This window comes from Charadrius vociferus, unplaced genomic scaffold (genome assembly GCF_000708025.1).
Source record: "Charadrius vociferus isolate BGI_N301 unplaced genomic scaffold, ASM70802v2 scaffold195, whole genome shotgun sequence".
Lineage (NCBI taxonomy): Eukaryota > Metazoa > Chordata > Aves > Charadriiformes > Charadriidae > Charadrius > Charadrius vociferus.
In genome coordinates this window covers 4459580-4485347 of record NW_009648539.1, presented here as the reverse complement: position 1 = coordinate 4485347, position 25768 = coordinate 4459580, and the positions used below count along the sequence as shown (strand labels likewise).

At 39.7% G+C, this 25768-nt stretch overlaps 1 protein-coding gene across 1 annotated transcript in view; it reads left to right on the top strand.

The window, feature by feature from the left end:
- GABBR2 (gamma-aminobutyric acid (GABA) B receptor, 2) overlaps positions 1–25768 on the top strand; it is a 480368-nt gene that overhangs the window by 259247 nt on the left and 195353 nt on the right. Inside the window, exon 8 of the mRNA XM_009885919.1 lies at positions 11429–11489. Within this exon, the coding sequence (XP_009884221.1) occupies positions 11429–11489 (61 nt within the window). The remainder of the gene's footprint in view (positions 1–11428; positions 11490–25768) is intronic.

The following is a 25768-nucleotide window of genomic DNA, read 5'->3' as shown; positions in this document are numbered from 1 at the left end:
AAACGGACAATGAAAAGGGCCGAATTTGATTTTATGAAGAATATATTGGTTAGACCTCCTTCCTACCACTGCCAAGCCTGTTCAAATCTCTGTGCCCAGCAATGCTAATGCTTTTCTCTGCAGCTTTCGGTCAGAATTTGATGCTGATGAAAGCATCACCTGGAGGGATGCAGAGCTAAAGAAGTGGAAGAGGATGAAACATCTACTTCGTTATCATCAAACATAGCTGTCTTCAAGAGTGCTTTCGGATATGGAAAGCAATATAGACAAAATCTGAAATTTTAAAGAAAAGTAATTCGAAGAGTCCCAGGATTAGAAATAGTTTAGCCCAGGCTTTTTAGCTTTACAGAAATAGCCATCTTAAACGTCACAGTAATTCTGACAGTTGTCAATAAAGCCAAAACTACAACTGGGCTAAAATAAAAAGCTGTTAGAAGCTTGCTGTGAATTTAGATGAATGAAGATTATTGTTGTTCCATTATGAAATGGAAAACTGTCCCATTTAAGTGACTGTCACTGGGAAATATATATTAAAAAGTTAATGTCCTGGATGGTTCCTGTGTGCCTTGAGCTGCCTTAAGTGATTTGCCAAAGAAAGGTTTAAAATCCTCTAGTCACTAGAAACATTTCATGAATATTGAATAAAAGGGTTTGAGTTCCTGTGTAAGAGCTTGTACTGACTAAAGGGGGATGTTTGTGTTCTAGGCATTCACTGAAAAAACAGCTTTTTAGCTGATTCTGAATACTCTTTTCTGATCGGTGTCAGCTTGCACTTCTTCCTGCAGGGGAATTTTCAGATGTAGAGTGGCCATATAACCCTGGGAATGAGTCTCCTATTGTAGCCTTTTCTCTAGCTAGTAGCAAGAATGACCAACGGGTATTCATACTTAAAAACAGATTTGTAAAGCTGCCTGGTCTTCTGCCCTTTTTTTTTTTTTTTAATTTTCCTTTCGAATTAAGAAAGTTTTGTGTTAAAGTTGCTCACTTAGATAATAATCTGAAGACACTGTGCTCAGCACTTGCACGTGAATAATGCCAGCGGGCTCTACTTTGTATGCAGAGACCTTGCTAATAATGTGGGCTGCCTGCTCATTAGAAAGAACACCATAAACAGAGTAATCTCCTGTGTCCAGCCAATGTGACAGAGCCTGGGCAGGAAGAAGTGTGCGGAGAGGAGGTAGTGGCTCTTGCAGTCTTTCGTATCGTCATCAGAACAAATGAAACACAGCCTGTGCAGTTGTGCTCTCTGCTGGGATTAATGTAGTTTAAAGAAAATGGAAGAAATTACTTCGGAACATCATCTGAAATTGCACTGTTGAAGAGATAGCGCTGCTGCTTAATGCGGTGTCCTCAAAAGGCTTTATGCCATCTCTTCTGATTCATTCTTACAAAAGCAGTGAAAAAAAAAAACCCGTGGTGGTGAAATAAAATGTGCTGTTATGCTGTTTCTACAGACACACAGAACTAGAAACTGAAATCATCAGGGACTCAACCTCAAAAGAACAATTCTGAACATCACCTCAGCAGTTCATACTTACTTTTTAATACACACTGGAAAGGGCTTGAATTCCTGGTCCCAGTGCTTCAGACTATTTCCTCTTCTCGTGCCACCCTGAAAGACAGGTTGTTTACTTCAATGTTTTCACACACATCTGAAAGAGAGCAGTGCAAGAATACAGGGATTATTTTGCTCATGCTTCGGAGGCTTCGGAGGCCAGCCATAGATCAGGAAACTGGCCAAATAGTCGTAGTCAGCACTCGGTTACATGTACGACCAGACTTGAAAGTGTTTGCTGCAAACAATTCCAGTGCCTGTCATTTTGTTTCCAAAGTATTCAGAAAAGTTTGCAAAAAAGTTTGTCAGGTGTCTATGTTTCATTTTAATTTCTGTCTTGTTGTGCTTTTAAACCTAAGACCACAAACAATAAGCATGTTTTAGGCAGCCAGCAAAGAGCTTGCTTAGATGGGCACTGGAAGAGAGGGCTCACGTAGCAAAAAAGCTCTGTCATTGGATACAAATGATATGGCAAGAAACAATGGCAAAAAAGAGCACCTGCCTGCTCTGCCTTGTGCTAATCATAAGCCTAACTGAATGTGTAAAAGCACATTAATGACTGACAAAGGTGGATGGGAACAGTCTTTTTTCAGTGGTGCCCAGTGACAGGACAAGAGGTAACGCGCGCAAGCTTGAACATAGGAAGTTCCATGTAAACATGAGGAGGAACTTTTTTACTTTGAGGGTGGCAGAGCACTGGAACAGGCTGCTCAGAGGGGTGGTGGGGTCTCCCACTCTGGAGACATTCAAAACCCACCTGGACACCATCTTGTGCAACCTGCTGTAGGTGACCCTTCTCTGGTGGGGGGGTTGGACTAGATGATCTCCAGAGGTCCCTTCCAACCCCTATCATTCTGTGATTCTGTGAAAGCATAAAGGTTTCTTTTTTCTTCACCTACAATGGCCAGCAAGTGCAGTAGTTTGATGCATGATTTCCTGGCTAGTATCCCTTTTTCACCTTTTTCACCCTTTTCCACCTTTTTCACCCTTTTCCACCTTCACCTGCTTATGAATTGCTGGTACCTTGTCAGGAACATTATTCCCTTAGACTTGCTTCTGTGTGTAAAACAGGGATCAGATGTTCACTAATCATACTTTTGCTTGCTGTGCTGAAAAAAAATGCTATGATTGTGCTGTCTTATTTCAGCATAGCTGTACAAAATTGTGTGTGTGCATCTAAATGCTAATCTGATGGAACAGCATAGTCTGAGCTTATCTCATGTCATTGTACTGGCAACAGCACACTTCTGTGCACGTACAACTGATGACAGAGGATGCTGCTGAGATGGAGGCAAGAAATTTCATCCAAAGAAATTCAGTCCATTCCCGATCTGGTTCCTGCAGTTCCCTGAAAAAAAAGAGATGAAGTTCTGCCCAAAATATGGTAAAGTTCAGGTAGCAAAGTGTTCATTAGAAATAGAGGCACCCTTTTGCACAGCAAGAGCATCTGTGTTTTAAGTGGCAGCATGATGAAATCATGATGGTAAGGCTTACAGTACTTTGTATTTTCACATAATGCTAGATTTGGGATGTATGTGAATGACAGTTACAAAAAGGTGGTGTTATACTTGATCACCTTTTCCCAAAATCTGAAACTTAAGGTGCTAGTCTTCACTTGCCATTTCTTCCAGCTCAGCTGTGGGGTACAACTCTCTCATTCCTATCATGATATCAGGAGATGCATGGTTTAGCCATTTTTTTGAGAAACCTTGATTTGGGGAAATGATTGTAATTCAAGAAGGTTCACACGAAAGGAACCAGGATTTATTTTTTTTTTTTTTAATTTCTGGAAAGTCTATTATTTATTCTGTAAGCCTTTTGTCTTGTGCCAAAGCAAAGAGCCCAACTGGCCTATTCCACAGACTACTTGCATCAGCTGTTGTTAGCAGATCTTCTTTTGGCAAATATGAGGCACCAAGTCCATCCTTTTTATTAAAATTGCTGGATAATTTTGCCCAGAACAGTTTTTACCCTGAAAAAAAAAAAAAAAGAAAGAAAAAAAGTTACTTTTATATATATCTCTTTCCTGTGTTCCTTATTTCTAAAGAATATATAAGAATATATGAAGTGTCCCATGAGGTCAGTAGACTGGTTTGCTTCCCAGTCTTCTGTTTGTAAAAAAACCCAAATAAATAAGCAAACCCCACTCAATGAAAATTCCAGAAGCTCACTACCTGCTGTGCAAAGGAACAACAAGAAAAACATCACTGATTTTTTCTGTTTTAGACTGATGCCCTAATAGTTTTGATGAGTGTCTCCTAGTTCCGAAATGATAGGATTTGATAAATTCCAGTTCTTCATTCTTTTCCATCACTGTCATGATTACCAGAAATTTTTTTCTGGGCACTTCTGTTCGATCAATTTATCTTCCTTATTCTCCACTTTCTCCATAACCCATGTTTTCATGTTTGGGAAACGTAGTCATTTGCTAGTATATTTTTCAAGCATTATTCCTGTGGCACAGACAGATATTTAATGCTTAGAAGAAAGCATGTTCATTTTTTCCTGCTGTTCTATGCCTGCTCTGTCTAGCTAGAACACAAGTATCTGTTTAGAAGAGAATGGCGCTATTGCTTCATTTAGAAAATGTTTGCCAAGACCAGATTTTTAGCTGTGCTTCACACCTGCTCTTTGAGCTGCTCTGCTGCTGCTCTCCAGACACCAGTGTTCAGTTGCGCAAATCTTTTAGAAAATGTCATAAGAGAGAAAACAGGCAGGGAAAAGAAATCCCTTTGGATCATAAAATATTTCAAATTTAAATCTTCAATCCTGAGAATTTTGACAGAAACACCTTGTCTGAAAATAGTCTCGAGGCTTGAAAGCATCAGTCTGCGTTGATCAATTGTTCTAGAAACATTTTATCCACAGCACTCTACGGATATAAAATCACAGATTCAGGAGCATTGTTGATATTATGAAGCAATTTAATTTTTGTCACCCTCTGCCTTCTGCTCTCCTCTCACTGTTCCAAAGGTGACAATTACCTCTTTATCCCACAGGGGGTGACAACTTTATTGCTGTCTCCCTACTATCCTCTTTGGCACTGTGCTTACATCTCCTGTGCTCAGCTCTTTGTCTCCAGCTAATTGAGTGGTGTAACTGGTTGAAAACAGAAGACTTGTGTACAAGCTGCCTTCAGCTGGAACTTTGCTGCTTTGTTTCAGAAGCTTGTTGGGTTGCTCTCAACTATATCATTTGATAGACCGAACGATATTCCCTTTCTGTATAAACACTGCTGTCTTAGACGTGATGTTTGGAGGGTGGAAGAGGTTATGAATTACAGCTTGTAGCACTTCACCACCTAGAAGCTGCAGAACCAAGACCCAGAGAAAGCCAGCTTGCTGTTTTGTGCGTGTCAGGGGAGGCCTGTCTGTAGCTAAGGAGTCCTGTATGAGTAAACCAAGCGTGTGTAACACGTGAGTAGTGGGCTCTGTGGATTGCCTGGTGACACAGAAAGGCTTCTGAAGGGAGCTGGGAGGGTGTCTTGCTCAGTCCCTGCTGGCTCTTTCCGCTAGCTCTTGTGTCCTTCCAGGGCTCCTTTGTGCTGGCTCTGGGGCTGGCACTGGAAAGAAATTCAGAAGCATTGTCTCCCCCGCTTGCCAAAACAATACAAAATAAAACAAACAAAAACCCCAAAAATATCACTGAATACACTTTGCTGGTGTAATAGGCAACGACAGCTCACAGTGGGGCCTGATGAGTGCCGAGCTACCACCAGGTAGATGTAGGACTGTGCAGCTGGGAGCAACCTGGGAGGGTAATACCTTTGGGTGTTAGCCAGCTCTCAGGTTTGCTGTCCTGTGATGCTTCACCTTCCTTGGCTCCTACTTTTATCAGACTTAGTCCAATAAGGACGCTACAGGATCAGAAGCACACCTTGGTTTCAGCAGATGTCACAGAACTTAGAATAATAGAATCATAGAATGGTTTAGGTTGGAAGGGACCTTAAAGATCATCTAGTTCCAATGCCTCTGCCATGGGCTAGGAGAAAGAGACAGTTTTAATTATATACTCGTTACTCTAAAAAAAATGCACTGTATTTTAAATTAGAAATAGAACTTCAATTGCCTTAGTTATCCCACTGCTTTTCAGGTATTTCTGCATGCATTTATTTAAATGGTTTACTTTATATTAAATATCTAACACAAGAACCCCCAAAGTGACTGAGTTAGTTTATTTTTGGAAAAAATACTGACAGTCACTTTTGGAACGGGTTTGACTGTGTAGGCTCAGGCATTTCAGGGAAAGCCACTGGGGATAAACACTGTTTTATGGGGAAATGACTTGCCTATAGGGGAGAGTAGCCCAGATTCCTGGACAGTGAAGTGGGACTGAGGCAGAGCCCCAAAATGTATTGGCCCGTTGGAAAATACTCAGGGTACATGAGTCCTGTGGCATTTAACTGTCTTGAATCCAGCTGCAATGTGTGTATCAACATACTCATGATCTCTGGTCTGATGAAGGGGTGTTTGTGTTATTAATTTAGCTTGAATATATAATTATGACAATTAAATCAACAATAAGATACCAAGTATAAGCTGAGTATATAACGCAAATTTGAATAAACAAAAAGTTGTTTGGTGCCATATGGGAGAAGACTGTTGGAGAAGGAAGCAAGCATGGTCTAAAGCAGACCTTTTTTGTAGTTATAGTACTGAAAACCATGGAACGAAATGCTATATATTTATTTCTCTATTTACTATATTTGAGACACTTTGCAGAAGAAAATACACAGTAAATTAATTGATGGTCAGAATACAGACCTGGCCCTGACTGAGAGAGCAGTTAAGAATCTCCTGAACTCTGGTTTTATTGACTGATGAGGAATGCTAAAGATGTGAATGGAAAAACATATTGGCTGTGGATTTCAGTGTATGGGGAATGAAAGAATTCTAACTTTGGCATGGGCCTGTCTCCAGAGCTGAAGAATAATACTGTCAGTGATAATGCAAAGAAACTACTAATTAATACTAGTGCTCCATCACTCAGAAAGAGCTTAATGACATGTTCATAATATAGCAAAGATAACTACTTTTTATCCACCAGCAAAAAAATAAAGTATGATAAACAGCTGCTTCCAAGTGTAGACGAATTACTAACTGCTATAAAGACAGGGGAAGTTCCATGTGTCTAAAATAAGGCTAATGTTGGCTAATATTTTGTGAGTGCAAATGGGTGATTGTTGTGGACTTCTTATGCTAACCAGAAATAAAGGACCAATGGCTTAAGAGAACATCTGTTCAAGAAAAAAGATGAACATTGTACATGCAGGGAGGGTAGAGACTGTCTTTTTAGCAATGAGATGAAATGCAGTTATGCTGTATAACAAAGTACCTGTGAGTAGGACAAAAATCAATGTTAGCCTTGTAAAACAGAGCACACAGAAGAAGGCAGTACACAGAAGAAACACAGAGATGTTGTCCTTGTATGTGGCAATTGTGAGACTGACACCGTTGAAATATTTGGTCCAGTTCTGTTTTTCATCATTTGAAAAGGACATTGAAACACTGTCTTTTTTTTTTTTTTTTTGGGGGGGGGAGTGGGGGGGAAAGCCAAACAATTACAGGAAAAACACCTGGGCTTGGAGATGTATCTAAAAAAATATCCAAACAACAACAAAGCCATAAAAAAACCCCACATTATAAGCTTCTATATTTCTGTTGTCCAACGCATCTAACTTACAGTGCGCAACTAGTATTGTTTTCCCGTATGGGATCGTTGTACATTAAGAAAAAATGAGCAAGGTACACTTTTCTAAGGCTGCATTATGACTTATGCAGCTGCAATGGATCCCAAATAAAGGTTGTTGAGATGCTGCGTGCAGCAGTGGCTGTACATACCAGAAGCAACATGCAGAGGTACCACGCTGTGCCAGACTGAGCTTATTCAGCTTCCCTTCCACCCTCTGTTCAGTGTCTTGGGCTCCAAGCCACATACTTTCTGTTTCCTTCCCATCAACTTTTCAAGGATAATTGCTGAAGTGCAGCAGCTCAGATTTGGGCAGGTCAGTTATAGAATTGGTATTTACTCTAGCATCACTTTTGCAACTGGTGAAGAAAGATCAAAGAAAATAAAACAGGCACTAAGATGCCAGTTGGATTTCTATTGGTCTCCATTGGGATGATCTGTGTGTAATGAAGAGGAAAGCTTTGTTGATTAATTATTTTAATGTATAGTAAAATATGTGGTTTGATCTAAGTGCATGTAATTCACTTGTGCAGGTGAATTAATTTTTTGTTAAGGACAGAGATTATATTTTACATCTCTTGAGGTAAAATAACTACTTGACTGGGAAATGTTGTTTAAATCTGACAATCATGTTCTGAAGAAGTTAGTATTAAAATTACTCCTATTATTTTCTTTAAAACAGTACTTCTCATCTATACAGCCACTGATCCTTTTGCTAATAAGAATCAAAATATGCCTATGCAATGTCACCAAAACACAATGGAAGGTAAAAGAGGATTTTGTCTGTTGTTATAGTCACATGGATTTCCCAAGATCTAGATTTTATGGTGGGTCACACTGTAAGCTCCAGTCTGTACCAGCACATGTGCTGGTGTGTGTGGTGAGATAAAAATAAAGGACAAAATAGTACTAAGATTTGCTTTTGTAACGTCAGTGCTTAATGTGTGTATTAGGAATATCTATTATTCAAACATCCACTACTTTAAATAAAGAAAAAACATTGTTAGTAATTTATGAATCTCAAGTCTAAAGAAGATAACTCTTTAGCTAAATCGTATGGTATGTTACCTCAGTGGCAAAGAAATGACTTGGCACGAACCAGAACATCGTCAGATTATATGTCACTTCTCGTGTCATAAATCAGCACATAATTTCTACAAAACAGGTTTCTGAAACATTGCTTTGCTTATGTCTTACTAACATTCCTGTAAGTTTATAAAATTAAATACTGCAACATTTTATTATTTATTTATGTAACTTTTTTTTTTTACCATTAATGTTATTGTCTTATTTTTCATAAAATAGTGGTGAAAGCATAGAGCAATGGATGACTCTCATTAGTTTTATTCCTGTTCCTTTTTCAAGTTAATATTTGTAAAAGTAAAATGAAGGCATCGCTATTTATTCAATTTCCCAGTGCTCATGAGGAGCGCTCCTTTCTGCCACGAACAGCATGTCCATGTCTGCTGGGGCTACCTAAAACCCCAGTAAAAATCTGGGAGTGGTTCCTCACCCAGCACACAGGAATTTTAGAGTCTTAAGGGATTTAAGGTTCTTGAGATGCTGTAGCTACTTGTCATATGTTATTATGAAGCAGCGTGTTCCCAAGGAGCGAAGAACCAAGCGGTAACTGCAGCTGCGGTTGCAGTTTTGATGCCTGCATAATAAACCTGTACTGTCGTCATCATGGATTGTGCTAGAGATTCCTGCTTTAGGGCTTTTTCCTCATGTGTTTTTTGTTGATTTTACTTTGAAAACAGATTTACTAGTTGGATTACTCATGTAATAAGTAGCCAGTTTCAGTTTCTCAAAATTGGTTTTTTTCGTGTTAGTATCTGTGTGTGTAGTATACAGACTCTGTAGTTTGTGAACAATACCCAAGACAATGTCAGAACTCATAAAATAGTATTTAGAAATCGTTATTCGATTTTTGATTCAATCGCTATTTGATTTTTTAGCATTTTTACAGTAAGCGTTCATGAAAGTAAAACACTATGTCTGCAAATTTTGCAGATAACAAGGACATTTTCACAAGAGTTGCTCCATAACTTTCATCACCATCATCCATATCATTATTTAACTATTACTTAGATCAGTATAAGCCACAAATTCTAGCAAAGAGAGGTTGATAAAGACAATTACTTCTAAACCTATAACTCTGTTTATATATTTTTTAATCAAAATTTTTACATTTATTCAAAACATTCAACCTGATTTATGTCTTGTTGATAGTTTCAGAGCATGTCAAGGAGGATGTATGTATTTATCTTTAGGCAGCAGACGCATATGTATATATTTGTTCTACTGGATGACAAAAATGTGTGTGATTTTACAAGAAGCAGTTATAATATTGCAAACTAGTAGCACTTGGAATCTAGAAAATTTTGTGAACTAGTATATTATGCTATCAATAATAGATGACAATCATAGATGACTGTGATCACAGAAGAGCGCAGTGATTCTTGCTCTATGTTTATCTATAAATAGCACACTAGTAGACTACAACTTACAGTCCTATTATCTTGTAATAAAAGACTAAAAGGAGACAGAGTTAAAGTAAAAGGCAGTAAATTTAAAATCAAATTAAAAAGTAATTTTTCCACACAGTGAAAAATTTAACTATAGAAATCTCCGACACAGGTCACAGAACCAAGAATTTAGCAAGGTTACGACTGGATTTACCATAGATATGTCTGCAATAAGTAACAGTTACACAGCATCTACACGTGTCTGTTCTTTAATATTTTCTACTATTATTTAATTAAACCAAGTAGCCAAATGCATTATGATTATGTCCAAACAAGTAAAGGGATATTAAATACTACTTTTCCAAACTAGAGGAGATCTGGATGAAGGCTGCTGAGGTGCACACATAAATCTGCCAGCTAATGTTTTACGTTCTCTCCTGGAGAGGTGTTAGCAGCCACTGGGCGAGACTTAGCTCAACTGGATTTCCATCGGAGCAGCTCCTGTGCCCTTCTGCAGCTGTCGCCAGAGTCTCTCCCATTACCAGTGTTCATTTCTCTTGCTCTCTTTTTGGCACGGATTGGGCCTTTTGGCTTTTAAAGCTTAGCGCAAGGTAGCTTACAGTTGTTGAAGGGTGTCTTCTTCTATTTCTCAAAGGGCAGTGGTGTCTCATGGCTTGCAGGAAATGCGTGGTGAGTGTGCTGTACTACACATCCGTTGTATGGTTCCTTGCAGATTTCAGTCATTCGTATGGTTCCCTTCAGTGCAGCCTCTCAGTGACCAGAAAGGTTTATCCAAAAAAAAGGGCTGGCTTGCAGAGAAAAATGTGTCGTAGCCTTACCTGCTTATTGTTTGATTTCTCTTATCCTGGTGTCTGCTAAAACAAAGATTAACGGAAATGAGAACAATAAACCAAACTGGGGAGGCAGTAAACCAGCAATATCTATACTGACAGCACTCAGTGCTCCTCTGCAAGTTCAAAATATTAAAAATACTTCTTAGCATAAATGAATGAACACCTCTTCTTTCATACTCAATCACAAAATAGCTGAAGTAAGGAAGAAATTTAACAGGATCTTTTCTTAATTTAAGTGGGAAAGATGGGAGTAATTTGCTAGGGATATTTGAGGAGGTTGCAGCTTTACGTGACCATTATTTTGAAAAGCAACAACGCGAAACACAACAAAGGATAGTACTGACTTAAAGGCATTACTTTTAACAAGAATACTAGGACATGCATGCTGATGTAGTACAAAACCAAACCACAAAAGCTATACATATCTATAATCGTAGATGTAAGTAGGTAATAGAGCCATTTGGAGAACCATATCATGAATGAAATGGAGAACCATTTTCTTGTGTGATCTTTAATAGCTCTTACTTAGCCTTGATAAAAACAGTCACACGGTGAAAAATGATTGTTTGCATATCTCTCATCATCTGAGATTCAGTAAGTTACTGGCTTTATCGTACCCCCATTTCCATCCATGAAAAGTGGATGATAACACTGATCAACTTTCTAAGGCCATTTGAAATCTGTGGAAGAAAGCTTTAAGGAGGTGTTACTGAGTTATTTTAACCTTGGATGAATCTGCTGTCTTCAAAGTTTAAACCTTGCATGGGTAATTTTAATAGTGAATGGAAAATAATTTCAGTGCTCGTGAAACTATATTATGAGAGATTTATAAAACTTTTAAGATATTTGTTTATTTTATTTAGGGTCAAGTTGTTTTCAGAAATGGAGAGAGGATGGGAACCATCAAATTTACGCAGTTCCAAGGTAGGCTGCAAACAATTTCATTCTTATTATAATGATGCATGCAGTTTCAAACTCATGTACCAGTTGCATTTGTTTCAGGATGTTTTAAATACGTACCATTATTTTGAAAAGAAACCGCTTGGAAGATGCAGCAAGGCATTTAGAAAGTTCCATTACCTGTTTAAAATACTGTGTTTTGAACCCTGTATGCTCTGAGATATTCTCAGATATTTCCAGGAATTTTTCTAGAAGAAAATCCATGTACTTATAGAACATACTGATCTATAAAGCTGTACTGGACAGCTAAGCACCCCCTTCTTAATACAGTTGTTTCGGAAAACCGTATCTGAAGAGAAACTTAGAGATGTTTTTTGCTGTGAAGCTCTTTCAAGTTCGTGTTTGTGCTCTCTGAAGACTCACTTTTGACAATTCTGCAAGTGCTTGCTAAAAGCTGCTTCAGGAGTCAGTCACTCAGTGTGCAGAGGACACACACTGCTGACCCCATCCCTTGGAGGCAACACACTCCAGAGAGCGGCTCGCCAAGCCTGCTGCCTTCTCTCAGCCTGAGCTGCTCCTGCAGGGAACGGTCTCAGCAGCAGAGACCACAAATGCCACCGTGGGGATTTGTCAAGGGTCATTTTCAGGTGGGACGAGGTACTTGCTTGGGAGAATTTACTGCAGAAATGGTGATTCATAGAAGATGTTATAGTTGTTTCTACAGTTTATAAAATGCAGTTGATGGTTTTGCTCCTATGCTGAGGCTGAGATAAAACCAGAGATGATTGCATTTGGATGGTCTTGTGAGAGCAGTAGTGAGAAAGATGGCAAATCCTTTTCAGACAAAGCATGAGAAAGCAGCTCACTCTCCCTTTGTCTTAGGACATCACTTTAAACATAATCCTGCTGACCAAGTTACAAAGGCTCATCCTTTAAATGTAAATTGTCTGCTTTATGGACATTATTATTAATGAACAGCAATGCACTTGAGGGGATCTGTTACTTACTCTAATTTACTGAAGCAATCTTTGGGATGGCTCTTGCCTTCACAACTATAACTGATGGTATTAACTCATGTTCCCTGAAGCATTTCTACCCACTAAAACTTTGCAGACGTCATGTCATGATAATATAATTTGGAAATACTTGCTCAACACTAATGATAAATGTTGATTACTTCCTCTTTTCCTGCCCTCCCCCCCCCTGTTTTTTCATAGCAGCAGTGTTTACAGCCACATGAAAGAATGATGAGAAAATATTGTAAGGGGATTTTACAAGAGGTGTTTATTCCTCAGAAGTCTGAAGGAGCCATTATGCATTATGCCTAAGGCAACTGTGTGTACCCTGCTAAAGTCTCTGAGCAAAGAGGAAGTTTGGCGCATTCCCTCTGAGCATTAAGGTTGTGACTGAAGATCGCTGGCAGGCGCAACATGCATCTTCTGAATGAATCTGAAGGAGCAATAGAAGTGCAGGATGGATAATTTTATATAGGTTTTTTATTTCCAACCATTCAAATTTGAGTTTCTTTATAAAGATTTCAGTTTCACAACAGATGCTATTTGGCACCAATGGTTTTATTGTCAGGTGAAGTACTATTTGGTCAATAAGAATTTAGGAGACAGCTGTCCATTTGGTAATTCCTTGCAGTCACAAAATGAGAATTTCAGACTCGATTCAGGCACATACCCAGGACTTCGATCACCAACCAAAGGTTTCCAATTAATCTAAAGGAAAAATTTTTATTATAAACCAGGCATCCCAGGCAGAAGCACAGGAGAAGGGCTGGATTATCTCTCATGCAGGCAATAGTCTGTCAACACATCTGAAACCTGGTCTTAAGTGTTGTTTAGTTTCTTACTAATTTTGGAAATGAAAAGAATGTAAAAAAAATGTATGAGAAATTTAAATAAGGAACAGTATAACAACATGGGTGAAAGTAATCTCTTTTTTTAACTGCAAATGATATTCTGTTTTTTTTTTGTTCTTTCATTGGTATTGTTTTTATACAAGGCTTTTATATTTAATACTTGTGGCATAATTGTAGAAATTATTAATTTGTTCAAAGGAATTCTTTATTGGTTAGGAAGCTTTCTGAAGCATTCACATTAACTTTTAATAAATCTTGGACTATTGGGGAAGTTCCTAATAATGGAAAGAAGTTAATTAACTCCAGTACTTAAAATGGTAAATGGGCTTTTCCTTTGGAGTTACAGCTGTTAGGTGTTATCAAGCTTGAGACAGATATACAACTCATTCATTAAACTTTTTTTTTTTTTAGACTGTAATAGAAATCATGGTGATTTCTAGGAAAAAAAGACTACATCAAAGATGTCTTGTAAATGCTCTTATGAGATTAATTGTAATTATAAGTATAGCATATATTAAATGTATAAGTAGCTTATTATCCAAACATAATTGGGAATCATTAGTGTTAGTGTTCTGTACCTCAAGAGTTATTCTTCATCTACACTGGTTTACAGTTTTGTTAACAATTTGAATGAAAATGCACAGTTATCACAAATAATTCAATGCAGAAAAATATAACAGGTAAATGGGTAATCATGTATCAGAAGTAGGATTCCATGGCCAAAAATGCTTTTCTTCATTTTCTGGGGGAGAAAATCAGCTGGGTAGACTCAGAAGCTCAATTTTCTCTTCTTTGCTGGAAACTTTTGTGTTAATGAGACTATCTGCAAACATTTTGGCTATGGAAAAAGCAGCCAGCCATGTCTGCCAAAGGCGAGGGAAATCCATCCTGTGAGGGTTCAGAGGGTAACTGCGCTACGCCCAACATGCTGTGATGAAATTTTGAATAGCTGGTCTAATTTTGAAGCTAGATATGGTTTTTCCCAAACTCACGCTAGTCATGTCTCTTTTTCAGCTTCCATGCAGCTTGTTAGTTTTGCAAGTGGTCAAACAGATGGTGCCAGAGATAGCTGTGACCAAACTACTTACTGCTTTATAGATCATGAATACCACCCAGGAATGATTTAGTATGCAGCAGAGAGTACAAAGCACATGTTACAGCATTTTCTTCCCCTGCCTTACTGGCAAATAAAGAGCAGTCTGTCCGTCTAGCTTAAATATCCAAGTGATGTTTGAAGCTGGCATCCTTCCGAATGGAGCCATTTTTCCATGGGTGCAATTAAAGGACTATTCTCATTGTCAAACATATAGTTGAAGTAGACGTCCAAAATATTTTGGCTAGTGAGAACTGAAAGAGGAGCCTGGCAACTATTGTGTGCGTATGAAGGAGCAGGGAGGCCAGCAACAAAACAGAGATTGTAGATTGCTGTGATGCGGGAGACTGCAAGAACAGATACATGCCCATCCTTCAAAGTATTTCACTTTGACAGATCATTTCTGATTAGTCTGACTAGAGCCTAAGAGGCACCTTGCTTTCAGTCATATCACTATTTCTGTCAGGTGTTCGAGAAAACCTAAAAGACCTCTGTGCTTGAATAGATTAAAAAGGAAAATTAGAGTTGAATTGTAAACAAATAGAATTGAAATGTGCATAAATAGTGCTTCTTGTAGGTAGGAGCAAAAGTCTTTGGTACTGCATATTGAGAAAACTTGAAGAAAGTGGGTGGTCGTCTGCTGTGTCTTTTGGGGAAGAAAATGTCAAAGAATTTAAGAGTTTCAATGCATATAGCCAGGTAATATGATAGGAAGTTTGTTAGTGTTGAAGGCTGATCTGGATACCAAGCAAGAGTGAGAGCATGGCTTCTCAAGTGTAACACCATTGGTCTTAGAAAATGCATTACTGAATTTCTGCAGTAAAAGCCCCAGATATTCTTGTCTGAGTTTAATCCACAGAAACAGACATACAAATGTCTACTCCACAGTCAAAAGTAAAGTACGTGAGAATCCAGGAATGGTTTACTGGAGCCTCAGTTCATCTACTTAGTTCTGACTGGTTTGCTGTCCACAACTGCTTCAATGAAGGAGACTTTGGCAATTCTGCAGAATCACTTACAGATACAATAGTTTGTTCTCCAGGGGAATCAATCCAACTCTGGAAAAGTTTCTTCATGGTATTCTAAATACAATCCAACAGACTCTTAACTATGTTTGGTTCCTGCTTTCATAAGGGTTTGTATACATAATAAGACTAATTGCCTTTGAATATCTTCTTATATTTAACATCTGTCTGGTATATAACGCACAGAACCAGTTTGTGGATCTTCTTTCTCTCAATAATGTTGAAAGAATATAACCCAATAAACAGAAGGTATTTAGTGACAGCTCTGAAAACTCACATGTGAAATATCTCATGTTATATATCTAGAATCTGTGGTATCAGATACCCAGAATCAGTGGACTCAGATTTCTCTGCTTCTGCAGCCTATTTATGAAGTAAGGATAAATTCTCCTTATAAATATTTTCAGAGATTAAGAAGTACCTTTGAAGAGTCAGATCTGAACTTAGGGGAAAAGTAAATAAAGAAGTACAGAATTCTGTTGGCTGAGCAGAATTTCAATAGTGAACAATAACTAATTGCTAGTGTCATGTACTGAAGAATAAAGATGTAAAATAAACTGCATGCTGTTTATCCTGGGCAGCTGGATTCTTTTGGAAAAGATCAGTCAGTCATTAAAGACCATCATTTTGCATGCAAAAAAGGGAATTAATTAAGGAGTCAGAAAAGCTTACTTCTAACACGTCCTAACTGGAGTGCTTGACTCAATCATAAAATTGTGTGTTTGGTAGAGTGCTCGGTGTACCATATCCATTCCATTTTATCTGCATATGAGTAGTGTAGTTAGACTGTAGCCACTCATATCTTAGTGACCACTGGTTTGTTTAGCTTAGCAATCAATTAATCCTGTTAAATGAAGTTTAATTCACAGTACCCATGGTGGTGTGGTGTGTTGACCCTGACCAGATGCCAGGTGCCCACTGCTCTATCACTCCCCCTCCTCCACTGGACAGGGGAGATAAAATATAACAAAAGGCTCTTGGGTCGAGATAAGGACAGAGAGATCACTCAGCAATTACTGGCAAAACAGACCTGACTTGGCAAAAATTAGTTCAATTTATTGCCAATTAAATCAGCGTAGGATAATAAGAAACAAACCAAAATCTTAAAACACCTTCCCCTCACCCCTCCCTTCTTCCTGGGCTCAACTTCACTCCTGAATCCTCTACCTCCTCCCCCTGAGCAGTGCAGGGGGACGGGGAAAAGGGTTTGTGGTCAGTTCATCACACGTTGTCTCTGCCTCTCCTTCCTCCTCATAGAGAGGACTCCTCACATTCTTTGCCAGCTCCAGTGTGGGGTTGCTCCCACAGGAGACAGTCCTCCACAAACTTCTCCCATGTGAGTCCTTCCCATGGGCTGCAGTTCTTCATGAGCATGGTTCCTTTCCACGGGGTGCAGTCCTTCAGGAACAGACTGCTCCAGCGTCCAGACCCCACAGGGTCACAAGTCCTGCCAGCAAACCTGCTCCAGTGTGTGCTTCTCTCTCCATGGGTCCACAGGTCCTGCCAGGAGCCTGCTCCGGCACCAGCTTCCCATGAGGTCAAAACCTCCTTCGGGTTCATCCATCTGCTCCGGCATGGGATACTCCACAGGCTGCAGGTGGATATCTGCTCTACCACGGACCTCCATGGGCTGCATGGGGACAGCCTGCCTCACCACGGTCTTTACCACAGGCTGCAGGGGAATCTTTGCTCTGGTGCCTGTAGCGCTTCCTCCTCCTTCACTGACCTTGGTGTCTGCAGAGTTGTTTCTCACATATTCTCCCTTCTCTCTCTGTGTTGTTGCTGTTGCGCAGGGTTTTTTTCTTCCTTCTTAACTATGTTATCCCAGAGGCCCTACCACCTTCACTGATGGGCTCGGCCTTGATCAGCGGCAGGTCCTTCTTGGAGCCGGCTGGCATTGGCTCTGTCGTACATGGGGGAAGCTTCTAGCACCTTCTCACAGAAGACACCCTTGTTGCCCCCACTGCTACCAAAACCTTGTCATACAAACCCAATACAGGTGGTGGTGTAGCAATTTTGTAGCACGCCACCCACATGCACACACACCCCCACCCTACCAAACCTGCTTTTTCATCTCCATGGCAGTTAGTGGTGACTACGTGGAACCTTTACTAGGTCCCTCCCGATTGAAATCACCCTAAATAATAGTTTTCTACATGCTATCAGATGTTTCAATACTGGTTTATCCCGAGAACCTGAACTGTGGTATACAAAACCACAATGGTGCTATTTTGTCTCATAGCTTGTCATTTAGAACGTTGATTCAACAAATATTTTAGACAATGCATTTCAGTCATTTCTGTGGAGTACCACTTCCTTCTTTTGTTGGCAATGACGTTTTCTTAAGCAATTTGGGATAGTATCGTCTATATGAAGCTACAAGGTGTCCACAAAACTGATTTAGAGTTCCCTTTCAATGAAAAGAATAGCTTCCTAATATGGACAGATATACCTAGTAGAGTCTCGAAAGGACGTGCCTTAAATCTGGCATCACTGAATATTGTCATTGCTGATTAAGATGAAGTAGAATGTGTAATTGTCAAATATGCAGTGGTCTCTGAGGGAGCCAGCAAGCACAAGGGGGACTAGACAGGGATTCAAAAAGATATTAACAAATTGAAGAAGTAATCTGGAAAAAACAGAATGCAGTTTATTTAGGTCAAATTTCTGATGCTACACTGGGAATAAACTGTTGTACAAATACAAAATGGGGAACAATTCACCAGGCTGTAGTCATACATAAAAGGAACTAGGGGTTACAGTGGGTCACAGGCTGAACATGAATAAGCAAAAACATGAAGAAGTAAAAAAAGAAAAATTCTGTACTGAGATGTATAAATAATAGTATCCTTTTAATCTACCCAGTGCCAAAAAGCTACAGCTAGCTACTGTGTCCAGCGCTGATTTAAGGAAAATGTGTAAAGATGACAGAAGATTAAAAACGTACCTCATTACGAAAAGCAAAAGATCTAGGCTGCTTAGAGAAGATGGTTGAAATACATGACAATTGCAGCTAAACCACTTGCTTGTCCTGCCCTCATCAGCTGTCTGAGAAGTAAGGGGTTTAAATAGTAGCAGTGGAGATTTGAGCCAGATATTAGGAAAAAAATTCTAATGAAAAGGGTATTTAGACTCTGGAAGGAGCATAAAATTGTTGCCTCTGGAAGTTTTGAAGAACAATTTAAACGGACCTCTGCAGTTTACCAAGCGGTGGGATTTGGAGTGCAGACATTTTGGTGTTTCAATGGCTAATGCTGTAACACCTGTTTCTCTTTGGATCTGACCATAATTATTTGTATGTCTAGTGCATGAAGAATTGCAGTATTGGGCCAGATAACAAGCTCACATCCAAAGAAGAGCAACAAAGCTGGTGAGGGGTCTAGAGCAAAAGTCTTATGAGGAGCAGCTGAGGGAACTGGGGTTGTTTAGCCTGGACAAAAGGAGGCTGAGGGGAGACCTCATCACTCCCTACAACTATCTGAAAGGGGGTTGTAGCGAGGTGGGGGTAGATCTCTTCTCCCAAGTAACAGGTGATAGGACAAGAGGAAACAACCTCAAGTTATGCCAGGGGAGGTTTAGATTGGATATAGGAAAAATTTCTTCACCAAAAGAGTTGTCAAGCACTGTAACGGGCTGCCCAAGGAAGTGGTGGAGTCACCATCCATGGAGGTATTTAAAAGATTTGTGGAAGTGGTGCTGAGGGACATGGTTTAGGGGTAACTTGGCAGTGGTAGGTTGATGATTGGACTCAATGATATTCAAGGTCTTTTCCAACCTAAATGGTTCTATGACTCTAGTTAATTAGTACCAACCACTATGTATGTATACCTGATGCTATTTTTGTCTTGTATGTTACTCTGTACCTTACTAGCACTGAACGTCACCTGTCATTTTATTATCAGTTTCTCGGGTACCTTTATACCACTCTTCTGTCAGATGAAATCATAAAGAAGATTATATTTTTGTATGTGTTTATAGCTGTTTTCCCCTTTTATTGTCAGATCATTTTGAACACATTCGGTGTTCAATTTCTCTTTTTGTTCCGTACCTACAAGCAGCAGTGTTTTCCCCTGAGCCAGTTATTCCTCTTGTAATCTATTCTACTGGTATTGTTTACTAGTGGTTGGGGTTTTTGCTTATTTTGTCTTGTTTTTATAAATAAACATGGAATAATGTATTGAGATTCAGGTACTTAAGTTGTGAATGTGTCACACTGGAGAAAGGACGAATAAGAGCTAGAGAAAGTGTTTGGGGTCTTAGGTCATTACTTATAAAGAAAGATTAACGGGATTAAGTGTGTGGAGTTGCTAGAGTCGCCTCATTTGTAACAAGTCATTTTGTGTGGATATAAATTGCAATGCCAGGGAGGATGCACTGAAAGGGTACACTGATACTGCAGCTGCTGGTCGTCACGGCAGCTTATTTTGTTTTACCTGAGCTAACTTTAAAGCGGCCAACTGGGGTGCTGCTACCAGTGTAGCAACAGTAACGGGGAGCAGACTGTAAACTGGAAATCTGCTCAGGAGCAAAATAATCATTTTGGTAGGTAACTGCTCCTGTGGGAGCACGGCTGAGGGAGACCACAGCTTTGTAGCTATCAGCGTTCAAGCCAGCTAATTTAAGACTAGCTGAGTATTTCTGTGCCACCCAAAGTTCCAGTAAGCAAGACAGAGTCGTTGGGAAGAACTGGATTCATTATTTTCCCCCAGGCATGAAAGGCAGGCACATGTGAGGAGCAGGGGAGACCTATTTGTCAGTGTGTGTCCGTGCCTGTGCTTTATAGAGCAGTACATCCTTTGAGAGATGGTTTGGGCTGTGCAAATAATTATTACTGGGACAAGCACACGCAGTATAGAAATAGCTGTAGTTTTTATAGGATTCCACTCCAGTTCATCCAGCATACTTCAAGGCGCAAAGTGTTTCATTTTGTGCAAAAATGTCTTAGGGACTCTCTTAAATACCAAGGAAAAGGAATAAGTTTCAAAAATAACAGCAAAGAAAGAAAGTTGGAAAGCAACAGAAAATAATTTTACGGTAATTAATCTCTACAAAAGTTTGAAGTATCCAGCTCCAGAAAGTTAACAGAAATTAGTATCCTCCTAAAGAAATGACATGTGGGAATGACATGAAAAAATTGTCAGCTGTCTCCTTCAGAGTTCTCCGACTTTTAAAATACAACTCCAAATTTAAAAATACATTGTGTTTTTTTTTGCAATCGTTATTCAGAATCCTACCTCTACTAGAGTTGACTTGTTCAGATGTTTCATTTCAGGTGATGTACAATGCTATTCCACTTATTCACCACCCGATCCCCCTCACCTTTAGAAGAGAGGCAGAGTCTCTCTCGAGGGCTGCAGAGCCACCCCGACCTGCTGCTCTCTGCAGAGCTGTGTGCTGGCAAGTCTCTCTCGGCATCTCGGAGAGATGCTTTTTTTCTGGAAGGAGTTGTAATACAGTTTCTACAGGGGGATGAAAAGAGCCAGTAGACTTACGAGAAATCCATCAGATTCTGGTATATATTACGGGAAAATATTTCATTTGACATAATTAATAGAGAATGTGGTCTATTGCAATGACACCATCCCTAACCTGTAGTTCAAATGAGGTACAAACCTGTGAAATGGAACAACTTTAATTCTTAATGACTGGAGGGGAAGAAAATTAAGTTTATCTAGGTCACTAAAAAGACATAGATTTATTGCTTGACATTACAGCGCTTGAACAGACAAAACCAGAATATTGTTTAGTAGTGCACCATGCCAACATGTAAAGGTTTGTCTAGTTGTAGGCTAGAGATACCAAGGTAAGGTTGTAATGCCTGACAGATCTCTGAGTTGATGGAATTTTGTAACAAAGAACATTTGACAAAGATTTCCTTTAGACAACTACCTCTGGGATGGTAGGCAATATTACTGCAGTTTTATGAGAAAATGAAGATGACAACGTAGATAAGGGAGATGAACAAGGAACACTTTTTAAAAAACAGTGAAGATGGGTTTGTTCACTGTGTAGGTGATCAAAGGCAGTTGTGAATCCTATGCTGCAGAATTCACATAGGCGTTGGTACTAAACCCTTGAGAGCGCAGGAACAGTATTAATCCAGGTATTACCTCCTTATTAAGGATACAAAGAGACTAAATTTCTTTTCAAATTTACTAGTCCCTCTTTTTGTATCCTAATCATAGTTTTGTTTTGTTCTGTCATCACAAGTGCTAATTTAATTTCAAGTCATAGCTGATCATGCAGTCATTGTATTGGCACCTTGTTTTCTAAGCTGACATTTTAGTTTCTGTAAAAACAGTCTGTTTCAATACATCATCACTGGAGTCTAGTTCAGAAATTAAAGAATTCTGATTCTGTAAACATGATAATAGAAAATGAGCAGATGTAATTGATAGATTTAGGAGGAAAAAAACTTTTTAATTGTGTTTCTAAGTGCCTGACTAAGTAACTCTACAACAGCACAGGTGTAATTTTCTGACTTGAATCACAGTATTTAAAATTACTGTATTAAATTGGCTATACTTCTGTGGTAAGCAGAAGTATTAAGAAGTATATAAGTCTCTGTTTATTTTCAGTGAATCTTTCTGGCTTGCTTGAACAGGAATTTATCACCACACCTTTCAGAAGAAACAAAGTGGGGATGCCAGTTCAGGAAACAGTAGCATTCCATTTCTTAATGCCCAGTGGCAGTATAGACCCGCTATAGTCACATAAGTTGACTGAGATCAAGCTCATTTTTCAGAGTTCCCTCTTGCAAACTCTGAGTGTTAAAAACCCCCAGATATTTAGGACTTAGGCAAAACATCTTTAAAAAGCCTACTCTAACAGGGACTCTAATGTCCCCTTGCCCCTGGAACAAAAGGATCCAGCCATGCTCAAAAACTGAAGCCAAAGGGGGAACATGAGTGTGGACTGTTGAGAAAAATGTCTGCTTACAATTCCATCCATCTTGGTACTTATTATCTTCATATAGAGCACATGTATAATTTTTTCCTTAAATGATTATGGAGGACAGGGGATGAATTCTTCATAAGTAAATTGTTTCATTAGATAGATCTAATACATCCACCTGTGAAGAACCGATTTCACCGCAGATGATATAGTAGTGATTTAGTTCAAACTACTGCCAGAATGAAAAATGCATCGAATTAATACTGTACGTGTAAGAAACAGGGTCAGGCAGAGGAATATGGAGCTGTCATTTGTACATAAAACTAAGTGCTATTTTATATGATCCCTGACTACTGACACAAAGCTGTTTGATACCTTGCTGTGTCCTCGCTATATTCCTACCCCCTTTTTTTCAACCTCTATGCCATCGACACATTTTTCCTCCTTGAGCTGCTTTCTGCATATCCAGTTCAGAGCTATCCAGGCCATGGTTGACCTTGACAGACTGTGTACAGTCTTTGCTGGTTAATCCCTCGTGTAGGAGCATATATATAAAATAGTCAATTTCCTTTTATTTTACCAGATTTGGGACTTCCCAGGTCTCATTAGGTGGTTTTGGCAGCCCCACTTGCCATGGGAAGCACTGGCACAGCCTCCCTGTTGGTGGCTGGGCCATTGCAAGTCATCTTGGGGCTACTAATAAGGGCTAGTTTGAAGGAGGAGGAAAAGAGTAATGCTTCACTGAAAGGGTATCCCCTAAAGTGCTCCTGCATAGCTGCACACCAGCTTTTGGACTGAGCAGGCTGCATAGCTTTTCCCTGGGAAACATATATTCCCATCTGTCAAAAAAGCCATGGTGAATCCTTGCCTCAGGTAAAAGTGTACTATAGGTCCCAAATTAGTAGTACAAATTCCCTGTTCTGGTCATTTTAAAAGGTCAGATTATTTATAAGACTTGTGAGGCAAATAGCTCCACATTCTGCCCTTAACAGTGTTAAAATGGAAAGCTGAGCATGCCAGGGGAGACAGATTCCTCTGCTCCACAACCTGCATTTTGGAAAGAGTAAGGTGTCTTTCATATAGAGAGACCCAAATCCGTGAGCAATCAATCTGACTCTCTTACAAGACTGCTTGTGCCACGTCGGTTATAGGATGAAGCCACAGAGAGTTCAGTGGATTGCAGGGGTGTTCATAAAAGCTGGCAACTCCAAGAGGCTCTTGAACACGAAGCATGTGCTTCTTGCATTTAGGAGAGAAAATAAGGAGAGGCTCCCTGCGCAGAGCAAGGGGAAGGAAGCCCTCCTCTCATTCTGGCCCTTCAAAAGGTCAGTGCAGAAAGTGTTATAACACGAAGTGATTTTAACCTGACTTTGCTAATGTGACATTTGGAGCATGGTTGTGGCCGTCTGATGTGACAGCAGGCGAATGTTGTGTTGCGTTAGTAAATGGCAGAGGGCCTGATAAAAAGGAAGAAGTTGTTCGCCTATTTAGTCTGTGCTTCCCCCCTCCAAAGGGAAAGACTATGAAAAACCCCTGAAGTGTGAATCACAAAGGTCACTAAATACATGAAGGGCTTATTGAATTCAGGGAAGAGAGCAAAATTTTTGAAAAATCATTCATGAATTTTCACACCCAGAAAATGTTAAGTTGGATTTAAGTATGCTGTTGTATACAGAAGCTATAGGTCATCAAAAGCTTTTCAACTGCTCATATGCAGGTTTGATAAATTCAGCTGACAATCTAAATGATAACCTGCAGCCAAATGCTAGATTATTACCTGTGTGTTACAGGTTCATTTTTCATCACTGTAGGCCTATTTTAATCACTGAAAGCCTTCCAAGACTCAGGCAGCTTTAGGCCAGCTGATGATGTGCTGTGATGGCTATAATCACTGGTGCACATAACTCACACTGTGGGTTGGCTCTGGAATTGGTGGGGTTTACAGAAGCATGAGTTCTGGGAAGGACTCTGGGCTCACAAGTCATAAATACATATACATGTGCCCTAGAGATATAGAGTGCCCTACTGATACCACGGACCAGCAGGTAAGTAGAATATTCCATCCCTCTCTGGGCTTATGCTTCTATTACCCTTATTGATTCATATTTCAATAATTTTTTTTTAACCAGAGTACAATTTTATTTTTTTTTAGCCCTCTATGGTCTATCTATGTGTATGGAAGAGACTGACTAAAAGTAAGAAATATAAAAGATAAAATTTTAGGGGGAAAGAGAACTGAGTCATAGGACTTATATTTCTAAATCACTTAGGCAATTTGAAAATTCTACCCAAAATGGATTCTCCCCAAATGGAGCAAATCTGAAACCTAGCAGTTTTGTAAGATGAAGTAGTCAGAGAAATGCGTCTCCCTCCCTTGGCTTTGTAACCGAAGACTTGAGCATCTAAGCAGTTTTCCAAGCCTCTCTCCCCTTAGACATTTGTTGTGATTGACAAAGGAGATCTTGACAGAATAATTGTAATGTTTTCTTGCTCTTTTACTGCATTAAAAAAGAAAAATGGTCTAGGTAGGAGCATTGCAAAGTTCCTCAGCTCTGCCTTGTGGAATTTTGTGTTTAGACTTTCTTAGCCTGAGATCCTAAAAGGAATAAAAGTTTATCTTAAATGATCTGTCAGGTTCGATTTATTTGCGGTAATTGGCCTGAGGCTCTCCCATTTAGCAAAACTGTGGCTGCTCTTGCATAGGCAGAGAAGTTGGAAGAAAAGGCCCTTTTTGCTGCCTACCGATGCATCCGTACAAAGCAATTCCGCTAGTGACCCTGGCAGGGCTTTGTATCCCATAGGGCCATGGACAGATGTACTGGAAGAATAACTTGAGCCTTCTCAATCTGCATACATGCCTCCTTGTGCTGGGCAGCAGATACCAGCAGAAATGCACGCTGCCCCTTTCATGGCAGATTGGAGGAACTATGTGCAGCCTCCTTCCCTCAAACAGTGCTGCCATAGCCAGGCAGGGCCACCAGGGCGAAGGTGCACTCATCCCAAGTGACTCCTGCCAACTAGAGACTCCTGGTGTCTGTTTAAATGATGCTTGTTTGAACCCCAGAATTTGCAGTGCTTTTATTGAATCACAGAATCACAGAATCTTCAGAGTTGGAAGGGACCTCTAGAGATCATCTAGTCCAACTCCCCTGCCAAAGCAGGATTGCCCAGAGCACATTACTCAGGACTGCATCCAGGCGGGTCTTGAAAATCTCCAGAGAAGGGGACTCCACAACCTCCCTGGGCAGCCTGTGCCAGTGCTCTGTCACCCGAACCGTAAAGAAGTCTTTCCGTGTCTTTGAATGGAACTTCCTGTGTTCCAACTTGTGTCCATTTTCCTGCACTCCTGGTAACTACAAGCTGCGGATGCAAAGGATGGTGAGAGAAGAGATGATTTCTAGGCCCTAGGAGTTCTGTTGCTTTG